This window comes from Platichthys flesus, chromosome 4 (genome assembly GCF_949316205.1).
Source record: "Platichthys flesus chromosome 4, fPlaFle2.1, whole genome shotgun sequence".
In the NCBI taxonomy this organism is placed as follows: domain Eukaryota; kingdom Metazoa; phylum Chordata; class Actinopteri; order Pleuronectiformes; family Pleuronectidae; genus Platichthys; species Platichthys flesus.
This window is the reverse complement of record NC_084948.1, coordinates 20,081,171-20,098,878: the sequence shown is the minus strand read 5'-3', so window position 1 is coordinate 20,098,878 and position 17,708 is coordinate 20,081,171. Positions and strand designations below refer to the sequence as shown.

General features: G+C 42.5%; 2 protein-coding genes and 2 non-coding genes across 5 annotated transcripts; 3 read left to right on the top strand and 1 right to left on the bottom strand.

Moving 5' to 3' along the window:
- Positions 1–24: 24 nt before the first annotated feature.
- On the top strand, positions 25–11,742 carry dyrk1ab (dual-specificity tyrosine-(Y)-phosphorylation regulated kinase 1A, b). Of its 2 annotated transcripts, none has more exons than XM_062385402.1 (11): positions 25–854; positions 4,320–4,516; positions 4,708–4,800; positions 4,939–5,127; positions 5,378–5,525; positions 5,618–5,904; positions 6,066–6,212; positions 6,542–6,682; positions 6,827–7,130; positions 7,485–7,609; positions 8,072–11,742. In XM_062385402.1, exons 2-11 carry the CDS (start codon positions 4,397–4,399, stop codon positions 8,657–8,659), a joined length of 2,142 nt encoding a protein of 713 aa, XP_062241386.1. In that variant the 5' UTR covers positions 25–854; positions 4,320–4,396; the 3' UTR covers positions 8,660–11,742. The 2 variants fall into 2 exon arrangements, with proteins under 2 accessions (XP_062241386.1, XP_062241387.1); XM_062385403.1 differs by lacking the exon at positions 25–854 and adding an exon at positions 1,433–1,714.
- A 159-nt stretch (positions 11,743–11,901) lies between these two features.
- On the top strand, positions 11,902–11,973 carry trnap-cgg (transfer RNA proline (anticodon CGG)). Its single transcript has one exon. It is a non-coding gene; the product is annotated as a tRNA-Pro (tRNA).
- A 240-nt stretch (positions 11,974–12,213) lies between these two features.
- trnap-agg (transfer RNA proline (anticodon AGG)) lies at positions 12,214–12,285 on the bottom strand. Its single transcript has one exon. It is a non-coding gene; the product is annotated as a tRNA-Pro (tRNA).
- Positions 12,286–12,973: 688 nt separating this feature from the next.
- On the top strand, positions 12,974–17,590 carry thap12b (THAP domain containing 12b). The gene is made up of 5 exons (XM_062386407.1): positions 12,974–13,330; positions 14,287–14,407; positions 14,493–14,600; positions 14,690–14,726; positions 14,845–17,590. The coding sequence occupies exons 1-5, from the start codon at positions 13,242–13,244 to the stop codon at positions 16,881–16,883; spliced, it is 2,394 nt and encodes a 797-aa protein (XP_062242391.1). The 5' UTR covers positions 12,974–13,241; the 3' UTR covers positions 16,884–17,590.
- Positions 17,591–17,708: the final 118 nt, after the last annotated feature.

The window sequence follows — 17,708 nt, the reverse complement described above, 5'->3', positions numbered from 1 at the left end:
GCCATGGCAACAAGCTAGAGCATCGCCATTTTGTCAGGAGGGTTTTTTTCCCCCAGCTCAGTCTTTTCAAATGTTCTCCCTTCCCGCCGGAATAACGCTGTCAGTGGATGTATATTTGACGTTTTTGGGTGTCGAGATGCGTCCAGTGGATCGGATGAGGAAGACCGAGAGGCCGACGTTTTAAACTAGCTGAAATAATTAGGCGGCGCCGCACTAACTCAGTTGTCCGTGTCTCTGGTCCACCGGGCCGGTTCACTGCGCAGGTTTGGACCGCGCGCCATTTTGTGAAAATTGACACAAAATTCCTAACCAAAATTATCAGAGGACACGGCTTCTGTTTCGCGTTGGAAATACTCGGCGCCCGACCGCGTTGTCGTGTTTATCGAAGCGGCCGACGCTAGATTCGCAACGACGACGTTAAATCGCAATTTGGCATAACGTTTATTTAGCGGTGGCTAGAATCGTTAGCTTCGGGCTAGCCAGAGAGGCTACAGCTAGCCCGGGCAGGTAGCTAATGTTAGCTGCGTTCATTTTATCAACTAGCTAGCCAGTTCGCTAGGGTTAGCTAGTAAGATATGCGTGCTAGTTAACGTTAGCATGGTGCTAGTCAACAGCTGATGGTAATGTTAGTCAAAGTTGCTTCGATCGCCGATGTTGTTCACCGGAGCTTGCAACATGAAACGCGTATTAAATCTGGCTGGTGAATTATTTTAGAGTTTGCCGGCCAGAGGACGGGCATTGGATTTAACGTTAACATTACTCGCTAACCGTGCAGGGAGGGGAGAAGCTCAAGCTGGATAAGTTTCCTCATCATACAGGTTATTGGACTTTAAATGAAGATCGTGCCATCAGAGGTGAGCATCTGTAAACTGTTTTATTTGACATTTGTCTGCCCATCGTCTCACAGCCCTTTCGCAGATTCACACTATATGTAACGCGAACGGTAACCCATGATGGACGCGACAGTGAAGTTGAGAATGGTAGCTTATGGTATGGCGGCTAGCTAACATTCTGTGGCGGCGCCGACTCCACTGAAGCCAGCGGTAACATTTGCTTCCAGTCAGTAGGTCAACGGACTAATTTTGATGTTATACGGGAGCTGATTTCCAGCTGGCGGTGGACTACAGGGTACAGCGGATTGTGTGGGCTTTGGCGGAGAGTCATGCTGGCACGGCGTTAACGTTACAGCTAACGTTAACTCCGCGATATTAGTCACTGTCATTGTACGATTGAGGCAAATGTTGCGTGTTAGCTAACTGCCCCGTTGGAGTTACTGTCAGTACAACGTCTCATTGTATTAACATCATAGGTGTAGTTTGGGTTTTAGATTTATACAGTACGGAAGCTCACCTAGCTAACCTGGCTAATGCCTGGTAGCTAATTCGGCTAACCTGGCTAATGGTTAACGTTGACTTGTTGACGAACCAGCTGAATGGGCCCCGCAACCCGCTGGCTGAACACAGCGTCACTAGCTAGCGTTAACGGTGGATTGGTGAGATATGTGCTCGCTTGTCCCGCAGTTTTTCATGGTAACGTTAACGACGACAACGCTAGCTAGTTAACGTTAGTCTGCTAACGGTAACGCGAGCCTGGATGCGATTGTCATTTATACGAGGGATTGGGAGCAAACGCCACCGATATGTAGCAGGAGAGGACGCAGATTAATACTGAATATGGTTTCTAAATTCCAACCATGACGATATCTATCCCATCTGTAAGTACAGAGCTGCCCAGGCTCCGTCGTTATAGAAGACCGTTAGGCTTTTAATTGTTTTGGACCGGTTACATTTGATTCAGCCTCGGCATGGATCTAATCATTTGGGCGTGAGAAGATGACACAGGCTCGTTACAGAGATTTTTAGCCATCACCTATGATATGAAATGGCTACTAATAGCAAGCTAGCTGTCGTTATATTTACACCTAAATGGGCCCGCTGATGCCATGATGAGTCGAGCCAGGAAAGGAACTGTTCATGTATCAGTACTGAAAATGAAGACTAATCAAACGTTTTAGGGGAGAGTACAAAGCTACAAGTGCACTTGTAAAATGGCTTTGTGCTTAAATAAAGCCTTAATTTTTCCCATCAGGGTTAGTGATTCTTAAGATGTCACATTTTTGCTACAGTCATCTTAGGTTTTGTGTTAGTAAAATGGGCTCAAAGCTAACTTTTTTAGTTCTTTGTCAATTTGCATAATCTGGTACAATATTTTCAGTTGGGCAAGTTGGACTACCACATTTCCAAAAGTATATTTCAGCTCTTAAAGTTTATTGTTATATTAAATTCATTGGACATTCTGAGAGGAGATCCAGTGCTATTAAGGCCACAATATTTCAAAACATGTAATACATTGTCTGTGCCTCTCTTTCTGAACTATCTATCTTATCAGTTTCACAATAGATCTTTTGTGTTTTGATAATTTAATTTTCTGGGAATTTACTGCTTCTAATCAGTGATCCACAATCACCTTTTTCATTTAAACATTATTAAAAAAAAAAAACAAGAGTTCATACAATTACCAAAGTGCACTCTTAAAAGTTTAGGGGTGTCCCCTGCTCTTTAGGGATCCTCTGTCCCTTCTTCTCAAAATAAGTTTAGCCACCATGAAGTTAAAACCCACCAAAGATGCACATTGATAATGATCTGTTTTTATTCTTAGTAGTGGGTTATGGTTTGCTGCTGGACTCTCCTCCCAGGATGATATGAAATTTTACAGGAGACGATGTCTCCAGGTTGGCAGCTATATATTAAGCCTTAACCCTATTGGGGGGAAAGCAGGGCTCTTAATAACTTCTTCTCATGCTCTTATTTTGCTGTAGTGAATTAGGCAGCTAAACTCACACATCTTTCTCATCCCAAGGAGAGTAAAAGTCAAAGAATGTTAAATTAATACTATTTATATTAACTATTAAATATTTCCATTAATTCAGTTGAACTTTCTTATTTGATGACAGAGGTCAGTGATTCAAATTGGTTTGACATCATTCGCAGATCTAAGCTGAACAAGCATTAAAATAGACACACTAGTCATCATGCCAAATCTGTCTGTTCATTTCAGTGCTTTGGATTTAATGTGTATAAAATACGATTAAATAAGATTTACCTTATTTAACTGAAGTAGTTTTACTTTGAGATAATGGCTGAGTCTATTTTTACAACATTGGATTTTATAAAAAAAATTAGTATATAAATTGTATTTATTTATAACAAATTATAAATATATATATATATATACACACATGTGTTATATAATATAATGAAACGGTTAAGGTTCTTAAAATACAGCCCTTGCTTGTGCTCTATCACCTTACAGTTTCTCTTCTTTCTGTCAGTGGATGTGTATTTTCTCCTTTTCCAAAGCTGGGTCAGCTTTCTAACGCTCTCGGATGGAGTGCAGGTTTTGGGCTGTGCAGCTATTTTGCTGTCAGGCTCTTGTGTTGAAAGCACCGTCTAAGTGTGCCAAAGTTCAATTTTATTTCTTGTTTATTTCTTGTTTTCTCATTGGAAAATGGGAGCAGCTCTGCCCTGGCAACAAAAGTAGGCTATTTGCATACTGCGTTGTGATTGGTCTGTGCATTGATGGGCTTGCCAAATCACGCTGTATCTCTGTGGTGATAGGCTATGCTAATTAGGTGCTGTTGCTGGGATTCTGAATAGTGGTTACTGTGTAGCACTGGTGAATTGTGTTGTCTGGTGAGAGATGCTGATAGCTGAACATGCTATTTAATAATTTTTTGATTCCTTCTGGCTTAAAATGAAGGATGATTCACTGTACAGTGTGGAGATGCTTCATTTTCACCCCTTTTCACTGTTAAAGCTGCTGTTTTGCTCCTTTTTCTTCACAAAGGTTGATATATTACTGCTATATTTTATTTTGTGCTTGTCCTTTGATGCATTTTTATGACTTAACAGATTTAACAAAAGACACTATGCATTAACCTGATATTTCTCTTTACAATGAATTGATCCTTGTTCTTCATTTTAACATATTTTGTGATGTCGGTTTTAAAGCCTTAGTTTGATCATTTCCACATAAATGTAAATATTACAAATGCATCATTTTCACTTTGCATATCATTCTCTGTCCAACATGAAATTGTTTGTGCTAAAAATTCTCACTGGTTAGAGTAGATAAAAATATCATATACAATTTGTACAATAAGTTACCTATCTTTTCCTGCTTTATTTTGAGGCCTTTATTGTGGAGGAAATACATTAGTTTTAGATTAGGAGTATTACATATTTTCCTCCTTTGTCTGTTGTGTTATATATATACTGTTGAGTTAAGGATACAATTCACAGAAGTGTCATTTCTTCCAGGAGGAGAGACTTCAGCATGCAAACCTTCGTCCGTCCGGCTTGCGCCCTCTTTTTCTTTACACACTGCTGGTCTTCAGATGGCTGCTCCAATGCCCCATACGCACCAGCAGTACAGTGACCGCCACCAGCCAAGCACTGACCAATCTGTTGCGGTCTTACCGTACAGCGACCAGACACCACAGCTCACTGCCAATCAGGTACACTTACCGTACCCTGCTCCAGCTCTTTGAATTCTTTCAGTTTTAATGTGACAGAATAGGAATGAAAATAATTGTGCTAGTATATTTAATTATGTCATAGAAGATTTATCCAAATCCTATTACTACTAAAAGGACTGTGCTTATTGTTTGTTTATAAAATGTTGTGCATCTCCCTTTTGATACTTCAGAGGCACATGCCCCAGTGCTTTCGTGACCCAACTTCAGCTCCCCTGAGGAAGCTCTCCATTGACCTTATCAAAACATACAAACACATCAATGAGGTTGGTTTATTATCATTGTGTACTTCTATCCATATCCTCTTTTCTTTTTATTGTAAGAAATAAAGTAACTGAAACTTTGTAAATGAAAACCAATATGAATTCATGTGTGATCATATATATTGTTTTGTTTATTTAAAGGTGTATTATGCAAAAAAGAAGCGGCGGCACCAAACGGGTCAGGGTGAAGATTCCAGTCACAAAAAAGAGAGGAAAGTCTTTAATGATGGCTATGACGATGATAACTATGACTACATCGTCAAGAATGGGGAGAAGTGGATGGACCGTTATGAGATTGATTCCTTGATAGGAAAAGGATCGTTTGGACAGGTACTTAATTCAAAATTACACACATGCACAACTTTGTTTGATTACATGTGACCGAGGAAGTTGTCTTTAATTTGGAGGAACACATGATGGTTTATTTTTGTCTGAATCAATAACTGAAATATTCAATGCGTCCTACTGAAAATTTTTCATTTGCACTTAAAAGCAGAAGTGTTAATATCTATAGTTGAAAGCAGTTTGAATCTAATTTTTGGGAAACATTAAAAATTACTGTTTTCTTTGAATCTTTTAGGTTGTGAAAGCATATGACCGGGCAGAGCAGGAATGGGTTGCCATTAAGATCATCAAGAACAAGAAAGCTTTTCTCAATCAAGCCCAGATTGAAGTGCGCCTGCTAGAGCTCATGAACAAACATGATACTGAGATGAAATACTACATCGGTAATCCAATTTGATTTGATAAGAAATATTTACGAAATTGAAAGGCTTTTCCTGTATCTCACTAACATGTGTACAATTTGATTTTTCTGCAGTTCACCTAAAGCGTCACTTCATGTTTCGGAACCACCTCTGCCTCGTGTTTGAGATGCTTTCATATAACCTGTATGACCTGCTCCGAAATACCAACTTCCGTGGCGTCTCACTCAACCTCACCCGGAAGTTTGCCCAGCAGCTATGCACGGCGCTGCTCTTCCTGGCCACGCCTGAGCTCAGCATCATCCACTGTGACCTGAAGCCTGAGAACATCCTCCTCTGCAACCCCAAGCGGAGTGCCATCAAAATAGTGGACTTTGGCAGCTCATGCCAACTGGGACAAAGGGTAAGTTGCTGCTGTTTTCCTCATCAACAACTAAAGTGCAAAATGTCCCATTGATGTGTGTAGATGTTGCCTGTACAGATCAGGTATGTTTAACAGGCAATTCAGAGTTTTTAAGCAAATGATGAGACTGAGTTTCTGTGCCTTCTTTTTTTTTTTTTTAGATATACCAATATATCCAGAGTCGCTTCTACCGTTCCCCAGAGGTGCTGCTGGGAATGCCCTATGACCTGGCCATTGACATGTGGTCCTTGGGTTGCATCTTGGTAGAGATGCACACTGGAGAGCCTCTCTTCAGCGGAGCCAATGAGGTGAAAGGAACTGAAATGTTACAAAACAAATTGTTTGTACTTTGTCACTCTTTTAATTGCAACTGCGGCTTTTAAATAAGATCATGTACACCTCCAAATTTGAGAAGTGAAGTTAAAAACATATCACATCGAGTTGTTGACCCATGTAGCTACTTGTCTTAAGCTAAATGTTTTTTAAATTATCATAGAACATTTAGGGTGTTTCATTTCATGTACCGGGTTTAAAATTAAGTCAGGCCCTCTTATCTCAAGTTATAGGTTTACAATGTATATTTTGCAGTTCTGCCTGATACGAACCTGTAGATGTAACTTGATAACATTTTCCACAGGTGGACCAGATGAACAAAATAGTCGAGGTTCTTGGTATCCCACCTAATCACATAATGGACCTAGCCCCAAAAGCCAGGAAGTTCTTTGAGAAGCTTTCAGATGGTACATGGAGTGTAAAGAAGACCAAAGATGGCAAAAGGGTGAGTTCAGTTTTTTGTTTAACTTGGCCTTTAAACAAAATTTGTGCTTTTTAATTTTCGTTAAAACCAAGGTAGATTGTGACATGACATGGAGTAGTCTCAGATGAGTAAATCTCCTAATCTCTGTGCACTTTGCCTTAACAGTATAAGCCTCCAGCCTCGCGGAAGCTCCACTCCATCCTTGGTGTGGAGACAGGGGGTCCAGGTGGCCGGAGGGCAGGGGAGTCTGGCCATGCTGTTGCTGACTACTTGAAGTTCAAGGACCTGATCCTCCGGATGTTGGACTATGACCCCAAGAGCCGCATCCAGCCCTACTATGCCCTGCAGCACAGCTTCTTCAAGAAGACTGCGGATGAGGGGACCAATACAAGCAGCAGCGTGTCTACAAGTCCCGCATTAGAGCAGTCCCAGTCTTCAGGAACCACCTCCAGCACCTCCTCTAGTTCAGGTAACTCCCATCTAAAACATTGGGCACCTGTTCCCTTGTCCTTAAATGTAGTTTTGATCTGTCATTTTTTGTGGTCTAGGATAAGATGGGACATATATCATATAACATCAGTATGATTCTCTTCAGTGAGGGATGTTGACTCTTGTGGAACTTGGTATCAATGCTGTGAACTGAAGCAAATGATGAGCCAGAAAGAGAAACTTTCAGATGATTAAAATCTATTTCATTGTGAAACTTTGAGTGATAAAATGTGTTGTATGTTTTGATAAACATGAGCGAATCTTATTTCAGCATTAGATACATTTAATATGATGTTGTTAAGGCTGCACTTTTGACACCTTGTTTAACCCTTAGGAGGATCATCTGGGACAAGTACCAGTGGCAGAGCAAGATCAGACCCTACCCATCACCACTTGCACAGTGGAGGACACTTCGGCACGGCCCTGCCGGCCATCGATGGTGACAGCCTCTGCCCACAGGTCAGTGAGTTCGATGGAGGGATCTGAATGGGATCTGATACTGAGTTGACAATGGATATTTGTAGTTTTATGAGAAGATGTACCTTTTATTGAACCTCCATAGAGGAAATTTGCAAACAACACAGCAGCACAAGAAAGATTTACTCATTATTTAAGATTGTATTTTTTCTTCAGAGCAAATCTAAAAGGCAAATGAATGTGTGCTTTAAAATGTTTGGTTGACTGTTGAAGCAGATTTTTATACAAGACAGGATTAAAATTCTAAAACTGCAGTCTTGAAATGAAATGATATGAAGGGTGTGATTGTCTGTCAGTTGACAAACATGTCAACTTATTTCATTGTACTGAAATTAAGTCTATTTCAATGTTATTTGGTAACAGTTGACCATTACTGCCTCAAGGCTGGAAAAACTATGCAGCCGTATTCTACAACTGACTTTGTTATGTGCTTGACATTGACAGGCAAGACAGCCTTACCCACCCCCGCTGGTGTGGGGAGGTGGCATTGGACCAGAGTCGGTCACTGGCGAGACACACCCAGTCCAGGAAACCACCTTCCATGTCCCCCCTCAGCACCCTAAGGCCCTGCATCCCCACTCACATGCTCATCACCACCACGGGCCGATGATGGCTACGCGGCCACGCCCTCGCCACTACACCTCCCCGACACACAGCTCCTCAACACAGGACTCCATGGAAGTGGTTCATGGCCATCTGTCCATGACCTCCCTGTCTTCCTCTGCCTCCTCTTCCTCTACATCGTCCTCTTCCACTGGGAACCATGGCAACCAGGCCTACCAGCTCCGCCATTTGCCCACCGGAGCCCTTGACTTTGGTCAGAATGGTGGGCTGAGTATGGGGCTAGGTGCCTTCTCGAACCCACGGCAGGAGACTGGCATGGCAGCGCACCCTGCATTCTCCATGGGCACGAACACAGGGCCTGCCCACTACCTAGCGGAAGGCCACCTGGGCATGAGGCAGGGCATGGACCGGGAGGAGTCTCCAATGACTGGAGTGTGTGTGCAGCAGAGTTCTATGGCCAGCTCGTGACTGCACTGACATTTGGCTGTGTGTTCCCCCTGTGCGTCATTTTTAAGGTGGTGTTTTTTACTACAAGGTGTGTTGAGAACAAAAGCTGCTCACGTCAGAAGGGAGATATCACTGAACCGCTACTACAGAGAAAAATCTTTGTTAAAAAGTATATATGTAATTTTCATCAGTTTTTCTTTTGCAATCATTAGGCACAAAATAATACTGCGGAATAACCATAGTGAGATTGAGACATCCATCTTACCATTTCACCAGTTTCATGTAACCACCAAGTAATCACCATATGGTATTATGTGGCAAAATCTTCTAAGGAGCATTTCAGAGCGAAGTTTGAAGCTGTTTTGCAGGTAGCTGTTGGTGATGAAATGCTTGGCGTCCTTTTTCGATTCAAAATGTGGACTGCCTGTCATTACTGTTCCACTGGTTCTTAATTATTTTGCCCTTTTAAGTGAAAATTTCACGTAAAAGCTGCTTGTAAATCCTGTAGCTTGACAATGAGGGGAAGTGTTTGCGGTGATATTTCTTGTTGTTGGTCGGTATTGTGTAACTCTGTCGAAGGGAAGCATACGGCAGTGGAGTGGAATCCCTATAGCGTGTGCTGGCCGGTCGGAGAGGAGAAACCCGCAGGTGGATACCGACACCGACCGGGTCAAAGGAGAGGGAAGCACCACCCCTCAGGCCTAGAGGCCCCGTAGTCCTGCGAGCTGCGACCGGGCCCGGCACAGACGAGAGCAGCGATGGGCACAGGAGACGAAAGGATCCAGCCCAGGGAGAGGAAGACAGTCAGCGGCTGGTTCTAGATAACCCTTTGGCCTTATGACTCATGGACTTGGAGTGCGATGGAGCTGGACATTATCATTTGAATTAAGATGGCTTTTCTCTATTTTTCTCTCTAGACAGCCCTTAATTCTTTAAGGAAATTAAAACAACTTAGAAAAGGTAAATAAGAATGGTAATTTGAGGCCTTTCTTGACAAAGATTACTTCTTCAGCAGGGCCCCACATAACAGGGTCTTATTGTACACAACAACCTCCTAAACATTACTTCCTTGAGAATCTTATTCACTGGTTAAGGATTTTGCAGTGGAAAGAACTATCTATTCCAGAGTCTACCCTTTTATGTTTTGTTATTTTCCCCTTTTGCATGTAGTTCCTCATCAGAACCACCTGCACAAGTCTCTCCATCCAAAACATGGAAACTGAAGAAAAAAACGAGTTAAGTGACTGCCTTTTTTCTCCTCAAATTATGCTGTGAATTTTACAAGAATTTATTTTCCCTTTGGATATGTTTTTATACCAAAGCAGTTGTTTTATAGCATATAGGTGTCTGTAACCAATAATGTAGCAGTTCACCACTTTGACGCAAAGTTTATCAAGATCTTATTTTAACGTCAATACAAACAGCTGCAATATTTTACTTTAGCAAAACTGGAGACCGTTGTTGAGACCGTTGGCTATTGTGTATTCTGGCCAGATTTGTTTGCAACGTTTTACCAAAACTGTTTCCATATTAATTGGTAGATTATTTTGGGAGTCTTTTAAAACTTGGTATGTTAGAGAATTTGGTAGTTACTCTGCAGGCTCCGGAGTAGCAAGATAGAAGCTGATGGTTTAAAAAAAAAAAAGGAGACTAATGCGTTCTATTTCTGTGTCGTCGTTTTTCTTTTGCCCCATCATACTATTTCAAAGGGTTTTGCTGCCTTTCATACATCATTTGGTCAACTTGGCTAGTTTCTGTCATGAAGCAAGACTTAATGTCATTGTCTTGGCAGCGTTAAGATAATTGTGGCAAATCAGTTTGTGTTGAATGGCATTGTTCTGATTTGGTAGGGCAGATCCCCATGATTGTTGTCCTATTCAAAGGGAAAAGGTGTCCATCAGCCCACAATCACATGCTTTGCCTAGGCAGACATGCATGTCCTCAAAACATTGGTCAATATCCAGATTTTTTTCTTTTATATCAGGGAGTTTGAAGTGCTTTCTTTCTTCTGTTGCTCATTTTATCAGCTTTGAAAATTGGATAGAAAAAAACCTGCCCACAGCCACCATTCAAATTAAGGGCAGGCCACAGGTATTGCTGTTGTCATTTTAAAGGGGAAACCATCATAAGAAATCCTGCTTGGTATTTCCACACAAAAATGTAAAGCTACCTATATTGAGATTGGGGTTTTATCTGGATGTCAAGGTTAATTGCAAATTTGCAATCATTTTTCATACCCCGCAGAATTTGAGACATTTAGAAATCGCCAGTGGTTTTATGACTGGCACTCATACTGGTACTAAACATTCCAAAAATAAAGACTGAAAAATAAAAAAAAATTGACTGCAGTGACTCGTAAGTGTGCGCCTATTTCAGATCATGCTGATTGACCTCTTATTTAGAGCAGTTGTCATGAAATGCAGCCCCTTTTTAATAGTTGAAATAGAATTTATGTATATATTTATATTTTTTTAATAAAGGAAGTATAGAACTCACTACCTTGCTCCTGCTGGTATGTTGATTATGTTTGTCAATTTGGTGACCATTCAGTGGGCAGGAACTCCTGTTTTCTTAGTGGCAAAACCTTGCCTTTTGGCAAAGGTACTTGACTACATCAGGACAACACTATGAGGTAGGGTTTGAATCAAACAGGGAAAGCTAGATCTTCAAACCTTAATAATTTTCACAGGGTATATTGTAAGTGCATGTACATCACAAACCTTACTTTTTGGTTATATGAGAAGCACATGGTTGAAAAAAGGTTCCATCTTTCATAAGCCTGTTCAGTTTGTGGGTTACACACAAACACGTATACTTGTTGACATATCTGAACACCCAACAGAAGTTGAAATCCTCTTATTTAATTTGGATTTATCCTTTTTTTTGTTTGTTTTTTTTTTCTTTCTTTATTTTTGATTCCACATTTTTTCACTTTTTTTGTACATGCAACATGCACTATAGAATTGAACAGCATGGGGGAAAGGATAAGTCCATGTATCCACAGATTGTAAGATCTAGTCAAGACTTTGCTGTGTTTATGACAATGCCCTTTGTATTATATTAAGACAGTCTTATGTATGATATATAAAAAGAAGTTAATTGAATTGCTCTGCGTGTCTTTATTTTTCTGTTATGAATCCAATATAAACCCTAACCAGCTAAATATATCCGTTTTAAAAGATGGAGATTTGAAACTGTGAGCGGTTAGTATACATTCCATAGTGTAGATTGATAATCGTTATTACTATGTGGTGGGTCGTCTAGGCTCGTTGGTCTAGGGGTATGATTCTCGCTTCGGGTGCGAGAGGTCCCGGGTTCAAATCCCGGACGAGCCCTCTTTATTTTACCTCAACTGACAGCATCGTTCTTTTTTTTTAATGTGCACGTAAAATGCATCAATGGGACAAACAAAGAAAACGTGTATCGTCATTTTGAGGGGGATTGGACGTTCACAGTGTTTCCTGTTACAAATCCTGTGATTCTCTGAAGCTCAGATCAGACGTGACACCAGACTTTCGTTCACAGCTCCACTTACACAAAACAGCGATTTTGCAGTGGATTCCTTCAAAATGTGAGGGCTCGTCCGGGATTTGAACCCGGGACCTCTCGCACCCTAAGCGAGAATCATACCCCTAGACCAACGAGCCGTGCTACCAAAGGGAAAATACCCTCATTTTGTATTACGGGTAAAAAAAACGTTAAAACAGTAGCCGTTTCCCTGAGTCACAGTTAGCTTCTTTTTCATAATGGAAACACACGTGATATTATTTAGCTGCCGACTCTTCTTTCTTTGCACTGATATAAAAGTGCGTTAAAACATCTCAATGATTTAAAAACCCCACTTTCATATTTGTAGCATTTTGACATGTGCTCAAAGTGAGTAAAGAGAAGCGGTCACATGTTCCTCCATACTTCACAAGCCGAATAAAGAAGTTTACAAACCTGACGCTGTGTTTCAAACTGAGTTTCTCTTTGATAGTCTACAGCAGATTCGACAAAGTTGTATTAGATCGTGAGCGGATGTGTCTGAGTTAAGCGGGAGGACCTGGTGGATAAATCCCCAACGATTACTTATGGCTTCATCTTTATTGTCGTGTTAACTTTAGACCAGATAAAAAAAGTTTGTGTTCATCTTCTACATTTATATAAATCCAGCGACGTTCAAACGTAATGACACTGTTAGCTAGCTAGCTCCTGTAATGCAGTTATTTATCCTGTGGGTGGCAGCAGCGCGCCTACGAACAGCCGCCTCCCCTATGTGTTTTGAGGGTGAAGAAGAAAATCATGTAAAAGTAGTATGGACTAACCAATCGCTGCGCCTCCTGCTTCTGGCTCTTCCAATCACATGCCCTCGATGGCGGGACCTCATCCTTCACAACGATCAACTCCTAAATTCAACGGTGGTGTTGTGAGTCGTGGATCCGGTGATCACAGTGTTGTTTATGGAAACTAATCGAGCTCAGGTGCAGTGAGTGAAAGTTGCGTGTCTGTGTTCTGAGGAAAATCCACAGGAGTCCACGCGTGTTCGTAAACGAAGCTTCCAGAGTCCGCAGATGACAGTACTCAGCTAACTCGGCTAAGCTAACCACCTAGCCCAAGCATCATGCCCAATTTTTGCGCGGCCCCGAACTGTACACGGAAGAGCACTCAGTCGGACTTGGCTTTTTTTCGGTTTCCACGGGATCCAGAGAGGTAAAGTTCATCATCTCGTCTAGTTATCCTGGTTCCTCTTGTTTCTGCTTGGCCCTCTGTGTCGTTATTCTTCTATTGTTTGTTTCTTGTTTTTAATCTTCACGTTTGTTTCCTACAGCACCTTGTAACTTTTATTTTGAAAAGGTTCTTTATAAATCAAATGACTTATTCCTAGTATTCACTGACCTATGTATGTTTTCTTGTTCAGATTCTGCTAAACCTCCCAGCACCTAATGTAAAGTAATGGAGAGGCTCCAACTTTTGATTCATTATTCTGTAATATACAGGATACAGAGTTCAAGGTGGCCATTGTGATTATACAATCATAATTTATATAATGATTCAAATCACTCCCCAAAATAAAAAATGCTCAGTTTGTAATGATCTGTGACAGCGCCGAATCTTTTTAATTGGGATGTTTTAAAAAGCAAATGTTAAACACCAGTTAATCCTGTTGAAGGAAATTATAATTTTTTACTGCTATTTAAATATTTGTGCAAATTAATGTTTTATCTTGGGTGTTCATGTTGCATATCAAGGCTCAGCTTTTAAACCCTGTCAGAGTATTTAAGTGCTGCTTCAGAAGTTACGCATTACTTTGTGTGGCCTACAACATGAACACTGATGTTACATCTTGATAATGGATTCAGAAAGTGTGTTCTGCACTTTACACTGCAGTTATGTAAGATTAAAACCAAGTCTGTCAAGTTTGATACAAAGCAAGAAAGACATTTTTACGACAAGCGTTTAGTTCACTCAATGCTTTCACAGTCACTCTGATCAATCAAAAAGCTTGGTTTGCAAGTTGTAATTTTGAACTATGTTTGTCATTTGTCCAGTATGAACGTATTCAAGACAAATTCATAAGAAACTCATTTAGACTCAACAACTTTCTCGATACATTAAGGTTTTTCTCAAATGTCACGTGAACCTGAGTCTCTCTTTTCCTTTTGCAGATGTCGAATCTGGGTAGAGAACTGCCGCAGGGCAGATCTCGAGGCGAAAACGTCGGACCAGCTGAACAAGCACTACAGATTATGCGCCAAACACTTTGATCCAGCCATGGTTTGCAAAACTGTGAGTATCTGACTCGATCCGTAACCAATCAGCTTGGCAGCAGTTGTCCCCAAACAGTGACTAATGGGAGGTTATTGTTTTTCAGAGCCCCTATAGGACGGTACTGAAGGATACAGCCATCCCAACCATATTCGATCTGACGAGCCATCTCAAAAACCCTCACTCCAGACATCGCAAGCGGATTAAAGAGCTTGTGAGAACAATATTTACTAAGTTCACCTGTCGTGTTTGTTTTAAACTGTTGTCTTTTTTTTGTGAGTTGACTTACATTTTGAATTCCAGACTGAAGAAGACATAAGAAAGATTAAAGAAAGGAGACGTAAGTAAAGAGGAAATGTTGCTTTGATCCCTGTTGTAAAATAATTGTGTGCTAATTTTAATGTGGTTTCTATTTACTTAAAATGATCACTGCAGCATTCTTGTGTTTCTTCATCCAGTGGCGTCCTCCACTGAGCAGCTAGTGTCCAAAAAAGATGCAGTTGAGGACAGCACAAGCACCAACGAGGAAGAACCTCAGCTGTCCACAGAGGAGAAGGAGTTCCGGGAATACCTGAGGTCCATGTTTGAGGTCGTGGTCATGTTGGCAAAACAGAACATCCCGTTAGTGGCGGACCAGGCGACCGAACCCGAGAGCAAGTCCAGCAACCTGCAGGCCCTTCTAGATTACCGCATGAATGCCGGAGATGAAGCTTTGAAGAAGCGGTTCGAGGCGACGGCTGTGAACACAGACTACCTCTCGGCGACCCAGCAGAGTCAGCTGCTGGATGTGTGTGAGAACACGGTGAGAGAGGAGATGATAATGGAGGTGAGAGAGAGTCGCTTCTTCTCCCTGGTGACGGGCGACCTCGTAGAGTTCTCCAACGAGAGGCACATTCCTCTGTTTCTACGCTTCGTGAATCAGCAGAACGTTCTTCGGGAGGAGTTTGTAGACTTTGTGCTTTTCGATGGGGACGAGGCCTCGCTGGTGGAGCGGCTGGAGGCCCAGCTGACCGAGCGGTGGGGGCTCAGCATGGAGGACTGCCGTGGTCAGGCCCACAAGGCCACTGGGAGTTCCACCACCAAGATGAAAGCTGTGGCGGTGTTGCTGATGGAGAAGTATCCCCTGCTTCTGAGCTTGCCGTGCTCCCACATGGCTCTGAACATCCACCTGGCCAGCAGCCTGCCTTTTCCAAATGTGCAGGTGGTCATGGAGACTCTGAGGAGGGTTGATGCTTTCTTCAGACGGCCGCTCACTCAGGAGGAGCTCGAGATCGCTGTCTCCTCTCACTACCAGAAAAACGAGGACAAGGTCACCGCAGTGAAACAGGCTTGTGGCTCAGGCTGGACGCAGCAACACAGTGCTTTTGACATATTCCTGGATCTGCTGCCGCCCCTGCTGCTGTGCATGGACAACATCCGGGACAATGAAGATGGGAAGTTCGCTTGCAGCGTCACAACTGATGCGTATTCTATCACCGAAATTCTGTTCGACTTTGAGATCATCGTCACCATCGTCATCCTGAAGAATGTTCTCACGTTCACCAGAGCTTTTGGGAGGAATCTCCAAGGGGAAACACTGGATGTGTTCTTTGCTGCCAACAGTCTAACCGCCGTGCTGCATTCACTGAACGAGGTCAATGACAACATTGATGTCTACCATGAGTTCTGGTATGAGGAGGCCGTGAGCCTGGCCAATGTCATGGAGGTTCCCGTGAAGGTCCCGAGGCTGTTCCTCCGGAAACAGCGCGTAGCCGACATGGACGAAATCCAAACAGAGTCGTATTTTAAGGAGTACGTGACCGTCCCTGTTATCCGTGGCATCATGCAGGAAGTGGAGGACATGTTCTCTGACACCAACCTCAAAGCTCTCAAGTCCCTGTCACTGGTCCCTGCTGTCATGGGCCAGATGAAGTTCAACACCACAGAGGAGAACTACGCAGATGTTTACCGCAACGACCTCCCCAACCCGGACACGCTACCGGCCGAGCTGCACTGCTGGAGGATCAAGTGGAAGCACCGGGGCAAAGAGGTGCGCCTGCCCAGCACCATCCACGAGACCCTGCAGCTTCCGGACGTCAAGTTCTTTCCCAACGTGAACTCCTTCCTCAAGGTGCTCTCCACCTTACCCGTCCTGAAGCTGGAAGAAAACAAAAGCGACACGGCGAGCGAGCGGCTGCAGGCGTATCTGGACAGCATGCCCGCCAAGCAGTGGAACAAAAGTCTGGCAATGCTCAACATCAACACGCACGTCAAACACGACCTGGACGTCATGGTAGACAAATACTGCAGACTCTATTCAGAGGATGACCCGGAAGCTGAGGAAGCGGCATCTGAGGATGCGCCGGCTGAGGAAGCGGCGACTGTGGAGGCGATGGCTGAGGATGCACCGGCTGAGGAAGCTCCGGGTGAGGAAGCTCCGGCTGAGGAAGCTCCGGGTGCTAAGGAGGCGGCAGCTGAAGAAGGGGCGACTGAGGCCGATTCTGTGATGGAATCATAATGACCTTAGAAAATCTATATCTGGGACAGAAATGAATGGGACTGATTTTGGCCGTCAGTTGTAAAGATGTGGTGCTGTGATCAATCGTGTGTTTGGCTGCATTAACACGTGAATATTTGTTTGGATTTAACGTTAAATGTTTGAAAATCGGAGGTGTCCATGAAATCCGTTGCTCTGATTGTATGTGGTGAAAACATTAGTGTGTTGAGAAGCATCTTAGCCTCATCTTGTAAATAATCAAATTTGTTAGGAGGGAAACATTAAAATATTTTCTACAAGACACCAAACATGATCTGTAAATATGACATTTTTGCATCTGTGCTGGGCTGACCTCAGCCGCCTCTCTAATAATACTGTGATCGTCGTGAATAATATTTTGTAGCTCTTTCACACTCGGCCTTTCTTTATTGTGTGTTTTTAAATCAAACCACCTGATGATCACAAGCAGCCCTGTTGATCTACAGGACAGTGCTTCTCTTCTTCCAGTGACTGTGAGGCAGGAGGAGCTCAAGAGGGAGCAGTTCCACCGCTCTCAGCTGAATGGGCTCCAGCCGGAAGCCATTTTTATTTTCTTGTAAGCATAGTGTGACATATCTCTGTTCGTTATGTAGCCCAGTATGTTGAGATGTATTCTCACGGAAACCGCTGATATTTTGTAAAGTTAAACAATTCTCTGGTGGTGTATTAAAAAATTGTGACCCACGTTTGATGCAGTTTCACGTTTTAAATGTTTGTGGTGATGTTTGTTTTTTCTGCCTCTTGAAATATGCACAGACAGGCCTAATTTAGTTAAGTTTAATAAAATAAATAAAAAACAGAACAACA